Below are 14582 nucleotides of genomic sequence, written 5' to 3'. Positions count from 1 at the left end.
GCTTAATCTAGAGCTGTTTAGTCTTGATGAAAAGTTGTAGGTCAATCGAGAAGTCTAATACAGAGAAATCTAATTTACAAAAGAGTAAAATAACATTTTAGCTAAATAAGGACAGCAGTTGTTTGATTGGTCAAGAAGGTAAACAAGTAAATGTCAAAATTTACCATAATGTTAACCAAGGACTTTACTAATAAAAAAAATACATACATACATAGTCAGTTTTGAATTCCAAAGTTCCAGAGTTGAAAATGCTCTTCCAGGTTTTAGTTTATCAAATAGTTATATTTCTATTTTGAACTAATTTTGAATACAAATTTTTTATTATTTATTATTATTTGTTTTAATTATTTTAACAGTTATTTTTGCTCAGATAAGTAATAGGTGAATTATTAATTTGATATTTTTATTTATTGATTTAATATTTTTGATTATTAATAACTTTTTATGATTACTTTTTTTATTGCAGAATAGAACATGGTAAACGTGTGACACAACTTTACTATATACAAAACCAGGGTTTGCATATGTAAAAAATGAAATAAATATCAATGATAAATAAATAAATGATAGATAGATAGATAGATAGATAGATAGATAGATAGATAGATAGATAGATAGATAGATAGATAGATTTACTAGATTACTAGATACTAATTACTAGAAACAAACACAACTCAATATCCCATAATGCCTAGCGCTTATTACATGGAGCGTCATTTCCGTCAGTTTTGAAAATGGAGGCGAATGGACTGAAGCTGAATTTTTGGGAGAACGGACCGAAACCTGGTCAGTTTTATTCTTTCCCGGGTAACAGCAGCAGTAGTGCAGCTCCAGGATGTGGACCCATCAAACACACACTGTAAGTTCATCAAGACTGGTCAGTTTTGTGATTAGCAGTCAGTAAGTTTGTAGTTTCGATTTGCCTTTCTCTGCTGCATCATCATGGAGGAAAATTGCTATTTTAAAGTTTCCACGGGAAATGTTCTCCTATATACATATTAAAATATATTCGATTACTTTTAATATACTCTGAATATAATTGATCTCTTTCTTTTGCCGTTCTGTAGGTAATGAAAAAGAAAGCGTTGAATGGCAAAGTGATAAGTTAGCCTGATAGCAATAATGCTAATTAATGAATAGTCAAATATCAAAACCAGTGCGTTTTAATAGAATTAATAGAGTTAATATGTACAAAATATATGAGGAAGTATATATGAAGTACAATATGTCTTGACACAATTGTAGATATAAATGAGACTAATAAAGACAATTAATTAAAATTAAAATTCACAATTTAAAAATCATACGTAGGATTAATAAATAGAAATGCAAGAACACATCAGATATTACAATATTCAAATTTGAACTTTTATTGCTTTCATTTTCAAGCACTATTATGAAGGTACTTTTTTTTAAATACTGATGGAGATGTCGATGCTGTTTAAAATGTTGGGGCCAATCATATACATTTTTGTATTATTATTTTTATATATATATTCACTGGAAAAATGGTTGCTTAAATATTTCACAATATTGCAATTTTACAGCATTTTTGATTAAATAAATGCTGCCTTGGTGAGCATAAGAGACATAAAACAATGAAAAATCATAAAGACCCCAAACTTTGGAATGGTCGTGTATGCATATTTACATTTAAATTAGTCTTTTTTTTTTTTCTTTTTTTTTATGTGTAATGCTTAATGTTTTTCAGGAACCCCATGGTAACGGGCACATCAGTGCTGGGGGTGAAGTTCACTGGAGGTGTGATCATTGCTGCTGACATGCTTGGCTCTTATGGCTCTCTGGCACGCTTCCGCAACATCTCCCGACTCATGAAGGTCAACAACAACACCATCCTGGGAGCCTCAGGAGACTATGCTGACTACCAGTACCTTAAACAGATCATTGAGCAGATGGTGTAAGTACACATATTTGTTTATGATATGGTTGTAAGACTCTTTTGGTGCTTTTCCACAGCATGGTACAGCACGGTACGGTTTGGGATGGTTCACTTTTGGGGGTTTTTCAACTGGGTACAGTACTTTTTTTAGTACCACCTCGGTTGAGGTTCCAAGTAAACCGTACCATTACCAAAACGTGACATGACGTCACTCATTGGCCAGAGAGAATCGTCACTACCTGCGAGAGCTTGATGAGGCGACACGGAATGAAAAAGTTTTTTATGAGTCATGGCAGTAGAGACTGCGCAGCAATAACGACATGTGAATAATCCCCCCACTCTAAACGATACTGAACTGCAGTGGAAACACAAACTGAGCCGTTCTGAGCTGAGTCGTACCACATAGTGGGAAAGCGCCAACAGTCAGCTTTGAGGCCTAAAATCAGTATATGCTAATAGATAGAACTTGATCTGTGTTTGGTTAGGATTGATGAAGAGCTACTTGGAGATGGACACAGCTACACCCCCAAAGCCATCCACTCCTGGCTCACGCGGGTCATGTACAACCGCCGCAGCAAGATGAACCCCTTGTGGAACACAGTGGTCATTGGTGGATTTTACAATGGAGAGAGGTGGGACGGTATCCATTTCAGACAAGTACTTTTGACCCTACAAAGTAGTTTATTTGTGTTAGAATGAAAGTCAGCATTAAACAAAATTCATATTCCATTTTTTTCTGTAATCAGATTTATTTAGGAGTGAAACATAGATAGGGAGAGAGGGACTTGTATTTTTTGGTAAGAGGTCAATTTACAATACACAAATTATTACATTTTGGTGAAACATTATAAAGAGAATTATTTTTCCTTGCAATTTCAGTTTCAATGCATCTTTATAGCATATTATGATGTTAATGTTCATAATATTATCCTAATATCGTCATGCCTTATAGTCACATTTAGCAGATTAGAGCTGAGCAGATAGAGAGAGAGAGAGAGGGAGCAGTGTGATACAACATTAATGTGACATATGTATGCAGGTAAAGTAGGATGTACTATACATCCAGATTATAATGTATTGTTGGACTATAATATAGGTTATATTTTCAAAAATATAACAATCAAGCAGTTGAGATTTTCTATATTGTACATAGCACTTAATATAAGTGCACTGTATTTTTCTAAGTAATACATATTTATAGTGGATGTATAATTCATTACTAATTTTTTTTTTTTTTTTTTTTATCATTTGAGTTATTCATTTGCTATCTGGTTAAGATGAGAATTATAAAACTTGCAAAAAACTGTTTTGTTCAGTTTACAACAATTATTATCCGGTGATGTGTCTCACTGACACAGTTGTATAGTAAATATGGTCAATTTTGTGACCTAATGAGGACTTGGAGTTGACTGCGGTTATTTAACTTTCATTGAACACAGTTTTTCTTTTTCGCTTTCTTAAGCTTTCTTGGATATGTGGACAAGTTGGGAGTTGCATATGAAGCCCCAACAGTAGCAACAGGATTTGGTGCTTATTTGGCTCAGGTAAGGTTTTCTTTTTAGTTCATCAGATTATCTTAATTTTTAAGAACCTTATCATATGAAATCATCATATATGTTTGTGTTTTTGCAGCCCTTGATGAGGGAGGTCTTGGAAAACAAGGCAGAAATCACAAAGGATGAGGCACGAGCTCTGATAGAGCGATGTCTGAAAGTTCTGTACTACCGGGATGCCCGCTCCTACAACAGGGTGAGACATGATCTTTCATCTCTATGTCCTTCAAATCCTTACCTCAGGTGCAACATTTCATTGTGTACGGTATATATGTTTAAAAAAACTGAAAATAATAGATTTTCTTGTGGCTTTCTTTAGCATGAAATTGCTATTGTAACAGCTCAAGGCGTTGAGATTTTAGGACCAATGTCATCTGAAACAAACTGGGACATTGCCCATCTGGTCAGGTAGGCTGAAAATCATGATTCATCTAAATAAGGCCTCACCATTTATGGTTTAATAGACATTTTCAGATATTAGTGTAATATAGGTTTCTGCATCATTACTCCAGTCTTCAGTTTCCAATTTCTAATTATATTCTGATTATAATTCTAATATTCTGATTTGGTGCTCAAGAAACATTTGGTGCTCCGTAAACAATTCAGTTAAAACATGATTGCTAATTCATTGTATTCACCTAATAACTGCTCTTTGTTTTTATTGCAGTGGTTTTGAATGAGTCCTGTTTTGCTGCCCGTTTTGCCACATCATCTTTGGACATGCTCTTAACACCACCAGATCACTATTGTATTGTCAAGACTACAGTTAGAATTGTTTCCTGCTATTTTGTTAGTACATAAATAAACTTCAACAAATTGTTTGCCATGTGCTCATTAATCTTCTTCTATAATTGGTCGGTCCAATGCATAACAATCTTCTGTGGTATAGGGTATCTCATAATCATAATTTGCTTTATCCACCAGGTGTGCGCAAACACACAAGGAATTTTTTGTGTTTTTTCTTTTTTTTAAGGTTTTCCTGGTACATACATACATGCATGCATACAATACAAATATGCATACATACAACAACAACAAAAAAACTAAAATAGTGCTTTATTTACAAAAACAATTAGTAGTAGCAATAATAATAACAGTAATAGTAAATGTTGAAATTACCACACTCTGATGGGGCCCTATGAAATCTGTTACATTTTTTTTCCTAAATTCCATTTTATTTATTTCCAAATTCTGTTATTTAATTTTTCTGGATTCTGTTTCAGCCTTCACCATGAGTGTTATTGGTTTGTATTTTAATTTGTCTCATTAAACTTTCCTGATATGTTTATACTTGACACTACGATATGATATATTTTTACAGTGATTGTAAGCTGAAGGAACTAGCTCCTGAAATAAAGATGATCTTGCTGCCCTGCAATTGTGGGGAAAAAAGCGCAAAACAAATGACAACACTCCAAACTCCACTGGTTCAGTAAATTACTGAACCAGTATTATTTAAATATAATATTAATGATATTATAATATTAAATGTATTAAAATGTATGACCAACATTAAGAGTTATTAATAAAAGTTTAATAAAATTAGAACGTCAAGTAATCGTTCTATGAAACACATAACCCTCGCCCTCACCAATATGGCGATTTATTTACTCCGCTTTACGTAGCAGCCTTGAATTATGGGATATATTTATGCTCTAAGACCTGTTCGCAGATCAGTTGAACTCGTTAATTTAACCTGCAGGACTGGCGTACCGATTGAACTATAACTGTTCCCAAATCAGACGCGGACCGAGCGCTCCTAAACCGGAAATAGTTGAAAACGCAGTGAGTTGTTTCCCATTGTGTATACGCGAGCATACTAATGAAAATAGACCTTTATCGTTCGTTAAACATCTTTAAAACTATCTTATCAATTGAGTCATTCTCACTGACATTTGGAACATAAATATAACGACAAATATGAACGTGACTCTGGCTGTCAAGCAGTACATTTCCAAAATGATAGAGAGCAGCGGACCCGGGATGAAGGTGCTGCTGATGGACAAGGAAACAGTAAGTGAATTCAAATGAGAGGACAGTAATATGCTTTGAAAGTTAAGAAAACGCAAATGTTCTTTAAGCCCCTTGTAGTCTAATATCGTGTGCAGGATTTTGTTGTTCTGTTACATATCACGTATCTTAACCAAATGCAACTGAACTGTTCATTTGTTTTTGAAGTATGGCTTTCTTTTCATCAGTCTACCTAGACAGGTGTTAAGACTGATCTGCCACCAGCTCAGACAGTGATTAAAACATTACTTTTTTGTTCTCTTTTCCTCTGTTCATGAATAGACCAGTATCGTGAGTGTAGTGTACACACAGTCTGAGATTCTTCAGAGAGAAGTCTTCCTTTTTGAGCGCATCGACTCACAAAACAGGGACAATATGAAGCACCTTAAGGCAATCTGCTTTCTTCGGCCAACCAAGGTAAATATGCATAGATATTTACCTTGCATATGCATAGGCTGATTATTCAAATTACGAAATCATTTATTTATACTTGAATGTCTCTGATTTCAGGAGAATGTAGGGCACTTGATTCAAGAGCTTCGTCGGCCCAAGTATAGTGTTTACTTCATCTGTGAGTGCCAGTAATATATCAAAAGACACACTGCATCCGTTTTATCTCTCATTCATATGTGTTTATAAGGGTGGTGAGAGATGCAGATTTAACCAACTTTAGGACTAATGAATTATTTTGTGCAGATTTCAGTAACGTGATCAGTAAGAGTGAAATAAAGGCTTTGGCTGAGGCAGATGAACAGGAAGTAGTGGCAGAAGTGCAGGTGGGTGAAGTCTTCTCCATAATTAATATATAAATATATTTGTTCAAATATAATTCATTATTCTTTTTTAACTACATCTCTGGTCTTTCTCTCTATCTAGCCATCCTATCCTTAAAAAAATGAATACATTTAAATCAGTGTTCACATAATGTTGTCAAACTTTATCAGGCTTGTTTCTCGTCATCCAACTAGATTTTGTGTTATTCTAGGAGTTCTATGGAGATTTCATTGCTGTGAACCCTCATCTCTTCTCCCTAAACCTTCAAGGAGTATCCAGGGTAAGAGAGAAAGTGGGCTTTTGCCACATTTGAGCAGCCTTAACTCTTTTTATAGGGAACTTAGTGCTTGCATTTCGTTGCTTTGAGTGGATTGACCTGCATTTAATTATTCCTGCATGTATGAAGCAAAAATACACAAAACATAGTTGCTTATAAATGTATTTTGTAATTATTTATTAATGGTTAAGGACAAGGTATGTTATGATACTGAACAGAAAACGGGTGATCACAAGGTCTTAAAAATGAACTATTATTTTTTCTTCATATCATCTGACACAGAATTTTTTCTGTTTTAGGCTCACTGTGAATGTTTCTGTGCATGTTTATAGGGTCGCAGTTGGGAGCCCAGTGTATTGCCTCGTGTTACTCAGGGTTTGACATCAGTGTTGCTGGCCCTGAAGAAATGCCCCATGATCCGCTACCAGCTCTCTTCTGACATGTCCAAAAGGCTGGCAGAGTCCATTAAAGTAAGACTTTACTTTGTCAAAGTCAAAGATCTGTAATGTGCATTATTAGACATTTGATTTAATTTATGCATGTCTTTTATATTTTATATATATATATATATATATATGATAACACAGATACAAATGTATAAATATATGATCTGTTGTGTTTTCCACAGCAAATCATTACTAAGGAGTATGAACTCTTTGACTTCAGAAAAACAGAAGTTCCTCCACTTCTCCTAATTTTAGACAGAAGTGATGATGCCATTACTCCCCTTCTCAATCAGGTAAGAAACACTGTGTTTTAGCAATATTACATCTGAATCTGGTATTGCACAAGTTCAGCATGCTGAATCCCAGACCTGACCACCAGAGGGAGACCTGGTTTTATTCTGGATTTTATTAGAAAACTGCTAAAACAGTTCGCTTTAGTGGTAAAGTGGTTTAGTGTTAGACATTAATAGCATGCTTTTTATAATTTTTTTTTCTACTGGGAGATTTACAGCAGCCAGTGTGTCCTGCTTGCTTTTTCTGAAAACAGTCTTACTGCAGCAAAATACATGTTACATAATGATTTAGTGTGCTGATATAGCAAGCATATTCTACACATGCATGCGTTTACTTCTTCTAGTGGACATATCAGGCCATGGTTCATGAGCTACTGGGCCTCAATAACAACCGCATAGACCTGTCAAGAGTTCCTGGAATCAGTAAGGACCTACGGGAGGTGGTCTTGTCTGCAGAAAATGATGAGTTTTATGCAAATGTGAGTAGCCTATTGTGCAAAATATTATTGTTAGGTAGATCACATTAAAGAGTAATACACCCTGAAATAACATGCTAATTAGATTTTATTTCCAAATAAATAAAAGTTAATAATGTAAAAAAAATATAAAAAAAAACCGAAGAAACACTATGTTGTTTTCTATTTCTTTCTCTTAATAAGAATTTATACCTGAATTTTGGTGAGATTGGAACAAACATCAAGAACCTGATGGAGGATTTCCAGAAGAAAAAGCCCAAGGACAAACAAAAATTAGAGTCCATATCTGACATGAAGGTGAGTGGACCACTGCTGAAGCCAGTTAATATTGTTCTTTGTAGGAGTGAACCATGATTTATTATTATATTACACAGGTCAGTTTTTAATCACCATTTTCTGGCCCTTTTGTAGGCTTTTGTGGATAATTACCCACAGTTTAAGAAAATGTCAGGCACGGTCTCGAAACACGTAACTGTGGTTGGGGAGCTGTCTCGCCTGGTCAGTGAAAGACAGCTGATGGAGGTGTCCGAGGTGGAGCAGGAGCTGGCCTGCCAGAATGACCACTCCAGTGCACAACAGGTCAGAGTGCAGACATTGATGATAACATGAAATCTTTCTTGAGCACCAGATCAGCATATTAGAATGATTTCTGAAAGATCATGGGATATTGAAGACTGGAGTAATGACTGCTGAAAATTCAGCTTTGCATTTTAAATGACATTTTATCGCCTTAAATGAATTTATCATTTAAATTACATTTGGAAATAAATATTTAAATTGTAATAATATTTCTTAATATTACTGTTTTGTATTGTATTGTTCATCTAATAATTGCAGAATTGGTTAGTCTTTTCGAAAATATATATCTAAAATCTTACCAAGGTTTTGAAAGGCAGTGAATGTCAATCCACAAAGTCTCTTGTGATTTTCTACAATATTTTAAGATGAGATCTTGCACTGTTGCAAAAGATTACTTGTTCGTCTTTCTGCAGAATGTGAGGCGATTATTGCAGAATCCTCGGCTTTCTGAAATTGATGCTGTGCGGCTGGTGATGCTGTACGCGCTTCGCTATGAGAAACACAACAGCAGTATTCTCCCCAGCCTTATGGAGGAGCTCAACCGCAAAGGGGCGTTAGAGAGACACCGCAAGGTGAGAGCCATCGGATCTGTCCTGTAGCACAATGACAGATCCAGATGAATCCGATCAAATCTAGTCGTTTTATTACTAAAAAGGAAAGTGAGCTCAACTCTGCCTCCGTCTGTGCTGCAGATGATACAAGCCGTGGTGGAATATGGTGGCAAACGAGTCAGAGGAAGTGACCTCATGGTTCCTACAGATGCTGTGGCCATAACCAAACAGTTTTTCAAAGGACTTAAGGTAGATCATCTGTTAACATGTCGTACTGCTGTAGTCACATACTCAGAACTTGTTTCTGTATTTGAATAGGGAGTTGAGAATGTGTACGCACAGCATCAGCCGCTACTACATGACACGCTGGATCAGCTGATCAAGGGTCGTTTGAAGGACAGCCAGTTCCCCTACCTCGGGCCAAGTTCTCTTAGAGACAGGTGACATGGAGACATAAATAGTCTAGCATGGACACTCATGCATTAATGATACATGGCCACACTTACAGACGATTAATGTGAACGTTTTGATGTTGCTTTAAAGGTGAAGTGTATGATTTCTATAATAATGGAATGACTGGTTTCAAACATCCTAAATTCGTTTTAAGTAGTCTGTTTAATGTGTAATACAGAAACTTTAGCTTGGATTGAAAAACATGGACTGCAGTTATATAAATGTACTCACTTCACACTGTCTCGACCCTTCAGACCTCAAGACATTATTGTCTTTATTATTGGTGGGGCCACTTATGAGGAGGCATTGACTGTTTATAACCTGAACCGCACAATGCCTGGGGTGCGCATCGTACTCGGGGGCACAACCATTCACAACACTAAGAGGTCAGTGTCTTTAAATGCTCTCAATGTAGTCGTCTCTTTTCACCATCTCACCTCTATCCATTTGCCCTCTGGCACACAAGCCTTTATGCCTTATTCAAAAAGGATTCCTGTTACAGAATGACATCAGCCCTAGCATGGCATTATGTAAAGAACATACAATTGTGCTGCTCATATGACTTAACTGTATCATTCACTGGTGATCTAGAATATATACATTAGATTACTTATTTAATATATTAATTAAATATTATATATATACACTACTACTGAAAAGTTTTGGTTCAGCAAGATTTATGTTGAAAGAAATGAATACTTTTGTTTAGCAAGGATGTGTTAAACTAATCAAAAGTGACAGTAAAGATTTTGATAATGTTACAGAGGACAAGTTAATGTTGTTCTTTTTCAATTTTCAATTCATTGAATATTCCTGAAAAAAACTAATCTACAAAAAATATTGAGCAGCACAGCTGTTTTCAAGATTTCTAATAATAAGAAATGTTTCCTGAACACCAAATCAGCATATCAGAATGATTTCATGTGACACTGAACACTGGAGTAATGGCTGCTGAAAATTCAGCTTTGTCGTCATTTTAAAATATTTTCAAATAGAAAGCAGATATTTTAAATTGTAATAATATTTCACAATATTACTGTTTTTACTCTGATTCTTATTAAATAAATGCAGCCTTGGTGAGCTGAAGACTTTCAAAAACATGAACATTTTTATCATGCCTCATAACTTTTGAACCATCATATTATATTCACATTTGATGATGTGTGAAATAAACACTGTATGAATCTTAATATTTTCAACCAAACACAGTTAGTTTAAGCTAAATGTATGAATAAAGCTTTAACTTATTTCCATCTAATTTAACTACAGCTGTGTCTATTATATGCTATAGCCATTAGATACTGGTTAACCCACTTGAAACTTTATAAACTTCCTGAAGCAAGATATTTATTTTCAGTCTATGAGGGTGAGCATGTTGCTTTCTGTAACGCATCGGTATTTGGATTGTCAAATTGTTCAATCAAAAGTTCCAGATAAGGCTAGAAATATCAATAAAATCAGTTTGTCTTAAAACTTAGCAAAATTCTTAAACACTCAGGTTTTAGAAAAAAAAGAGATCCAGCATATTTATTATTATTCTGTTACCCACAAGTAGGTTGTGTAAACCTGACTCTGTCAAATACAGTGCTGACTCTGTACTCCTATATTATAAGCCACATATTTTCCCCTGATACAGCTTTCTGGAGGAAGTAATGCTTTCAGTAGGTTCAGGTGGTGACAGAACACGAGGAGGAGGGCGTCAGATGAGCCGACGTTGAGCTGTTATCAGCATATTAATGTGCGCTGTCTGTCCTCTGAACCCTGAGCTGAGCACATTTTTCTTCTTTGTTTCTCACCTGATATTCCTTGAAAATGTTTTGGATGTTTAAGTTAAGGAAATTGTAGCATTGCACGATAAGGTTTAATTCATTAACATTATTGAACAATTAATAACAATTTGAACAGCATTTATTAATCTAAGTTCATGTTAATTGTAATAATGAATTGTTAAAAATTTATCAACATTAACCTAGATTAATAAATATTGTAATATCATTCATCTTTTTTAGTTCATGAGACCTAATGTGTTAACTAATGTAAATGATTTGAAACGTATCGTAAAGTGTTATTAAAAAATATATATAAGGAGAAGTGTTGATGATGTGTGAAACACTGTAAATGTGCATAACTTTTGTGATCATATGTAAATAATGTTTTAGATGACCCAAAAATGTTCACCGTATCAGCATTTTGTATTAATTTGCTTGGTGTTGCCTCGTTTGATTGTTTCTGGACAGATAACTACTGTATGTTTCAAAAAAAAAAATGTATATATACATATCTTATGAACAAAAATGTAACAGGCTGTTTTGTGTGTATATATTTAACTTTAGTTACAATAATGTCAAATTGTTGAATCAAATGTTTCCATCAAGGCTGGAAAAATCAAACAAAATCTGTTTGTTTCAAGCAAAATTCTAAAACATTTGTATTTTAGAAAAAAAAGTGGTGAACTGTATTCTTTGTTGTCATTATTTCATCCCTATCCAGCTAAATTAAAAGACATGCTGCAGATATGTAGACATATATAAACTTGTCTTCTCGTAATTAGCTAGAGCTTATTAATTCAATCAGTGCACAATAACTGTAATATTAATGTCTAATATCAAAGTCTTTTAACAACTTGTATATGGCCTTTCAGTTATAAAATGTTTTATGACAGTTCTTGGTAGATAAATTGCAACACACTATCTTTGTACAGGTGCATCTCAATAAATTTTAATGTTGTGGAAAAGTTCATTTATTTCAGTAATTCAACTCAAATTGTGAAAAATTGTGAAAACTTGTGTATTAAATAAATTCAATGCACACAGACTGAATTAGTTAAAGTCTTAGGTTCTTTTAACTGTGATGATTTTGGCTCACATTCTAACAAAAACCCACCAAATTCACTATCTCAGCAAATTAGAATACTTCATAAGACCAATAAAAAAAATTAAAATTTAGTGAATTGTTGACCTTCTGGAGAGTATGTTCATTTACTGTACATGTACTCAATACTTGGTAGAGGCTCCTTTTGCTTTAATTACTGCCTCAATTCGGCGTGGCATGGAGGTGAACAGTTTGTGGCACTGCTGAGGTGGTATGGAAGCCCAGGTTTCTTTTACAGTGGCCTTCAGCTCATCTACATTTTTTGGTCTCTTGTTTCTCATTTTCCTCTTGACAATAGCCCATAGATTCTCTATGGGGTTCAGGTCTGGTGAGTTTGCTGGCCAGTTAATCACACCAACACCATGGTCATTTAACCAGCTTTTGGTGCTTTTGGCAGTTTGGGCAGGTGCCAAATCCTGCTGGAAAATGAAATTAGTATTTTCAAAAAAAACAATGGACCGACACCAGCAGATGACATTGCACCCCAAATCATCGCCCCCTAAGTTTGTCTGTGATTCAGCTAATTTCTTGACACGTCTGTGTGTGGTGGCTCTTGATGCCTTGACCCCAGCCTCAGTCCATTCCTTGTGAAGTTCACTCAAATTCTTGAATCGATTTTGCTTGACAATCCTCTTAAGTCTGTGGTTCTCTCAGTTGGTTGTGCATCTTTTTCTTCCACACTTTTTCCATCCACTCAACTTTCTGTTAACATGCTTGGATACAGCACTCTGTGAACAGCCAGCTTATTTGGCAATGAATGTTTGTGGCTTATCTTCCTTGTGAAGGGTGTCAATGGTTCTCTTCTGGACAACTGTCAGATCAGCAGTCTTCCCCATGATTGTGTAGCCTAGTGAACCAAACTGAGAGACCATTCTGAAGGCTCAGGAAACCTTTGCATGTGTTTTGAGTTGATTAGCTTATTGGCATGTCACCATATTCTAATTTGTTGAGTGAATTGGTGGGTTTTTGTTAAATGTGAGCCAAAATCATCACAGTTAAAAGAACCAAAGACTTAAACTACTTTAGTCTGTGTGCATTGAATTTATTTAATACACAAATTTCACAATTTGAGATGAATTACTGAAATAAACGAACTTTTCCACGACATTCAAATTTATTGAGATGCACATGTATAGTCTAAATTGGGTAAAATTTTAGCTTTGTATAAAACCGCTTTATTTTTATATCTTGGTGTCTTTTTTCGTATGTCCTACTAATTTCTTTGCCTTTAAAGAAATGGACAGCATAGTACATGACAATATTTTATAGTGGTCTTAAATAAATGAACAGAAAAATTGGTATCAAACATTGTTGGAGTTGTTTATCCAATAACCTCAGACCAACACATTTTCAAGTTTTTTTGTTATCACCAAAGCCTTAGTTCACAGTCATGTAATCCCTCAGAGATTATTTACTGAAGAAACTGTATTAAGTAGACTGAGTTTAGCCCTGAGGCCCCTGACCTTTAGGTCATTACTTTAACCTCCAGAGCTTAACCCCCAAGACACATTCAGGTTGCTCCACTGTTAAGTCCCCTTCCTCAACCCTAAATCACATCCATTAATCCCCACCATCAGCCAGAGTACCAGCAGACCTGAACCACTTAATGGCTTTACTGCATCAAGCACACAATTTGCTGTGTATGGATAAAGAGAGAAAAAAAGAAAGAATAAAACGTTAAAGATTGCTTGTGATGAGTCAGTAAGTTTCCAGAGAGATAATATCACACTTGATCTGTTGAACTGAAATTCACATAAATACATTGGAACAAAAATCAGGTAAAAGATCCATTTGTTATTTACAGATTTGGGTAAAATAAATCTCTAAAACTATTCTAGGCAAATGTAGAATGCTTTGTCAACTCGAGGGAAACATTTCTTGCTCTGTTTTAGAATCATGTGGTCAGTTAAGAGAAGAAGCATAGAAAACATTCTGAATATGTTCTTTTTCAGAGCATAGAAGGGAATATCCAAATCCCATATGTTCTTGAGCTACATAACACGATTATGTATTTTGCTTTTATTTTTAATATTCAGATCTATGCTCTCATTTGATGTCATTTTTACTTTTGCCACAACTGGCACACATTTCTATTTAGATTTACTGAAACAAAACTGCTGCGTGAGAGTTTAGTAAAGAACTTGTCACATCTCTCTCAAGGTAGGTCAGTGAAACCTGCTATTATTATTAATTTCAGCAGAATTTAAAGTTAATCAGTTATGTAGAAGTGATGCATAAAACATATAAAAATTGAGTACATGTAATATTTTTAAACTTGCCATGCCTGCGATTTAAGAAAAAATATATTTTCCTCAATATGCCAATGTTGTTTCATTGTGTTCACCTGATACCTAACAGTTATTACAAATAATGATTTTGACATTTTAATTAACAAAAAT

At 34.8% G+C, this 14582-nt stretch overlaps 2 protein-coding genes across 2 annotated transcripts; both read left to right on the top strand.

Moving 5' to 3' along the window:
- Positions 1 to 691: 691 nt before the first annotated feature.
- Positions 692 to 4274, top strand: LOC127935533 (proteasome subunit beta type-4). Its single transcript, XM_052533482.1, has 7 exons — positions 692 to 859; positions 1712 to 1918; positions 2386 to 2532; positions 3363 to 3444; positions 3533 to 3649; positions 3773 to 3861; positions 4121 to 4274. The coding sequence occupies exons 1-7, from the start codon at positions 735 to 737 to the stop codon at positions 4131 to 4133; spliced, it is 780 nt and encodes a 259-aa protein (XP_052389442.1). The 5' UTR covers positions 692 to 734; the 3' UTR covers positions 4134 to 4274.
- Positions 4275 to 5201: 927 nt separating this feature from the next.
- LOC127935532 (vacuolar protein sorting-associated protein 45) lies at positions 5202 to 13489 on the top strand. The gene is made up of 15 exons (XM_052533481.1): positions 5202 to 5466; positions 5746 to 5880; positions 5974 to 6034; positions 6160 to 6239; positions 6449 to 6517; positions 6847 to 6984; positions 7143 to 7253; positions 7598 to 7732; positions 7913 to 8026; positions 8141 to 8308; positions 8722 to 8880; positions 9001 to 9108; positions 9178 to 9299; positions 9567 to 9698; positions 10949 to 13489. Exons 1-15 carry the CDS (start codon positions 5374 to 5376, stop codon positions 11028 to 11030), a joined length of 1707 nt encoding a protein of 568 aa, XP_052389441.1. The 5' UTR covers positions 5202 to 5373; the 3' UTR covers positions 11031 to 13489.
- Positions 13490 to 14582: the final 1093 nt, after the last annotated feature.

Source organism: Carassius gibelio, chromosome A19 (assembly GCF_023724105.1).
Source record: "Carassius gibelio isolate Cgi1373 ecotype wild population from Czech Republic chromosome A19, carGib1.2-hapl.c, whole genome shotgun sequence".
Classification (NCBI taxonomy): Eukaryota; Metazoa; Chordata; class Actinopteri; order Cypriniformes; family Cyprinidae; genus Carassius; species Carassius gibelio.
This window is presented reverse-complemented; position numbering and strand designations above follow the sequence as displayed.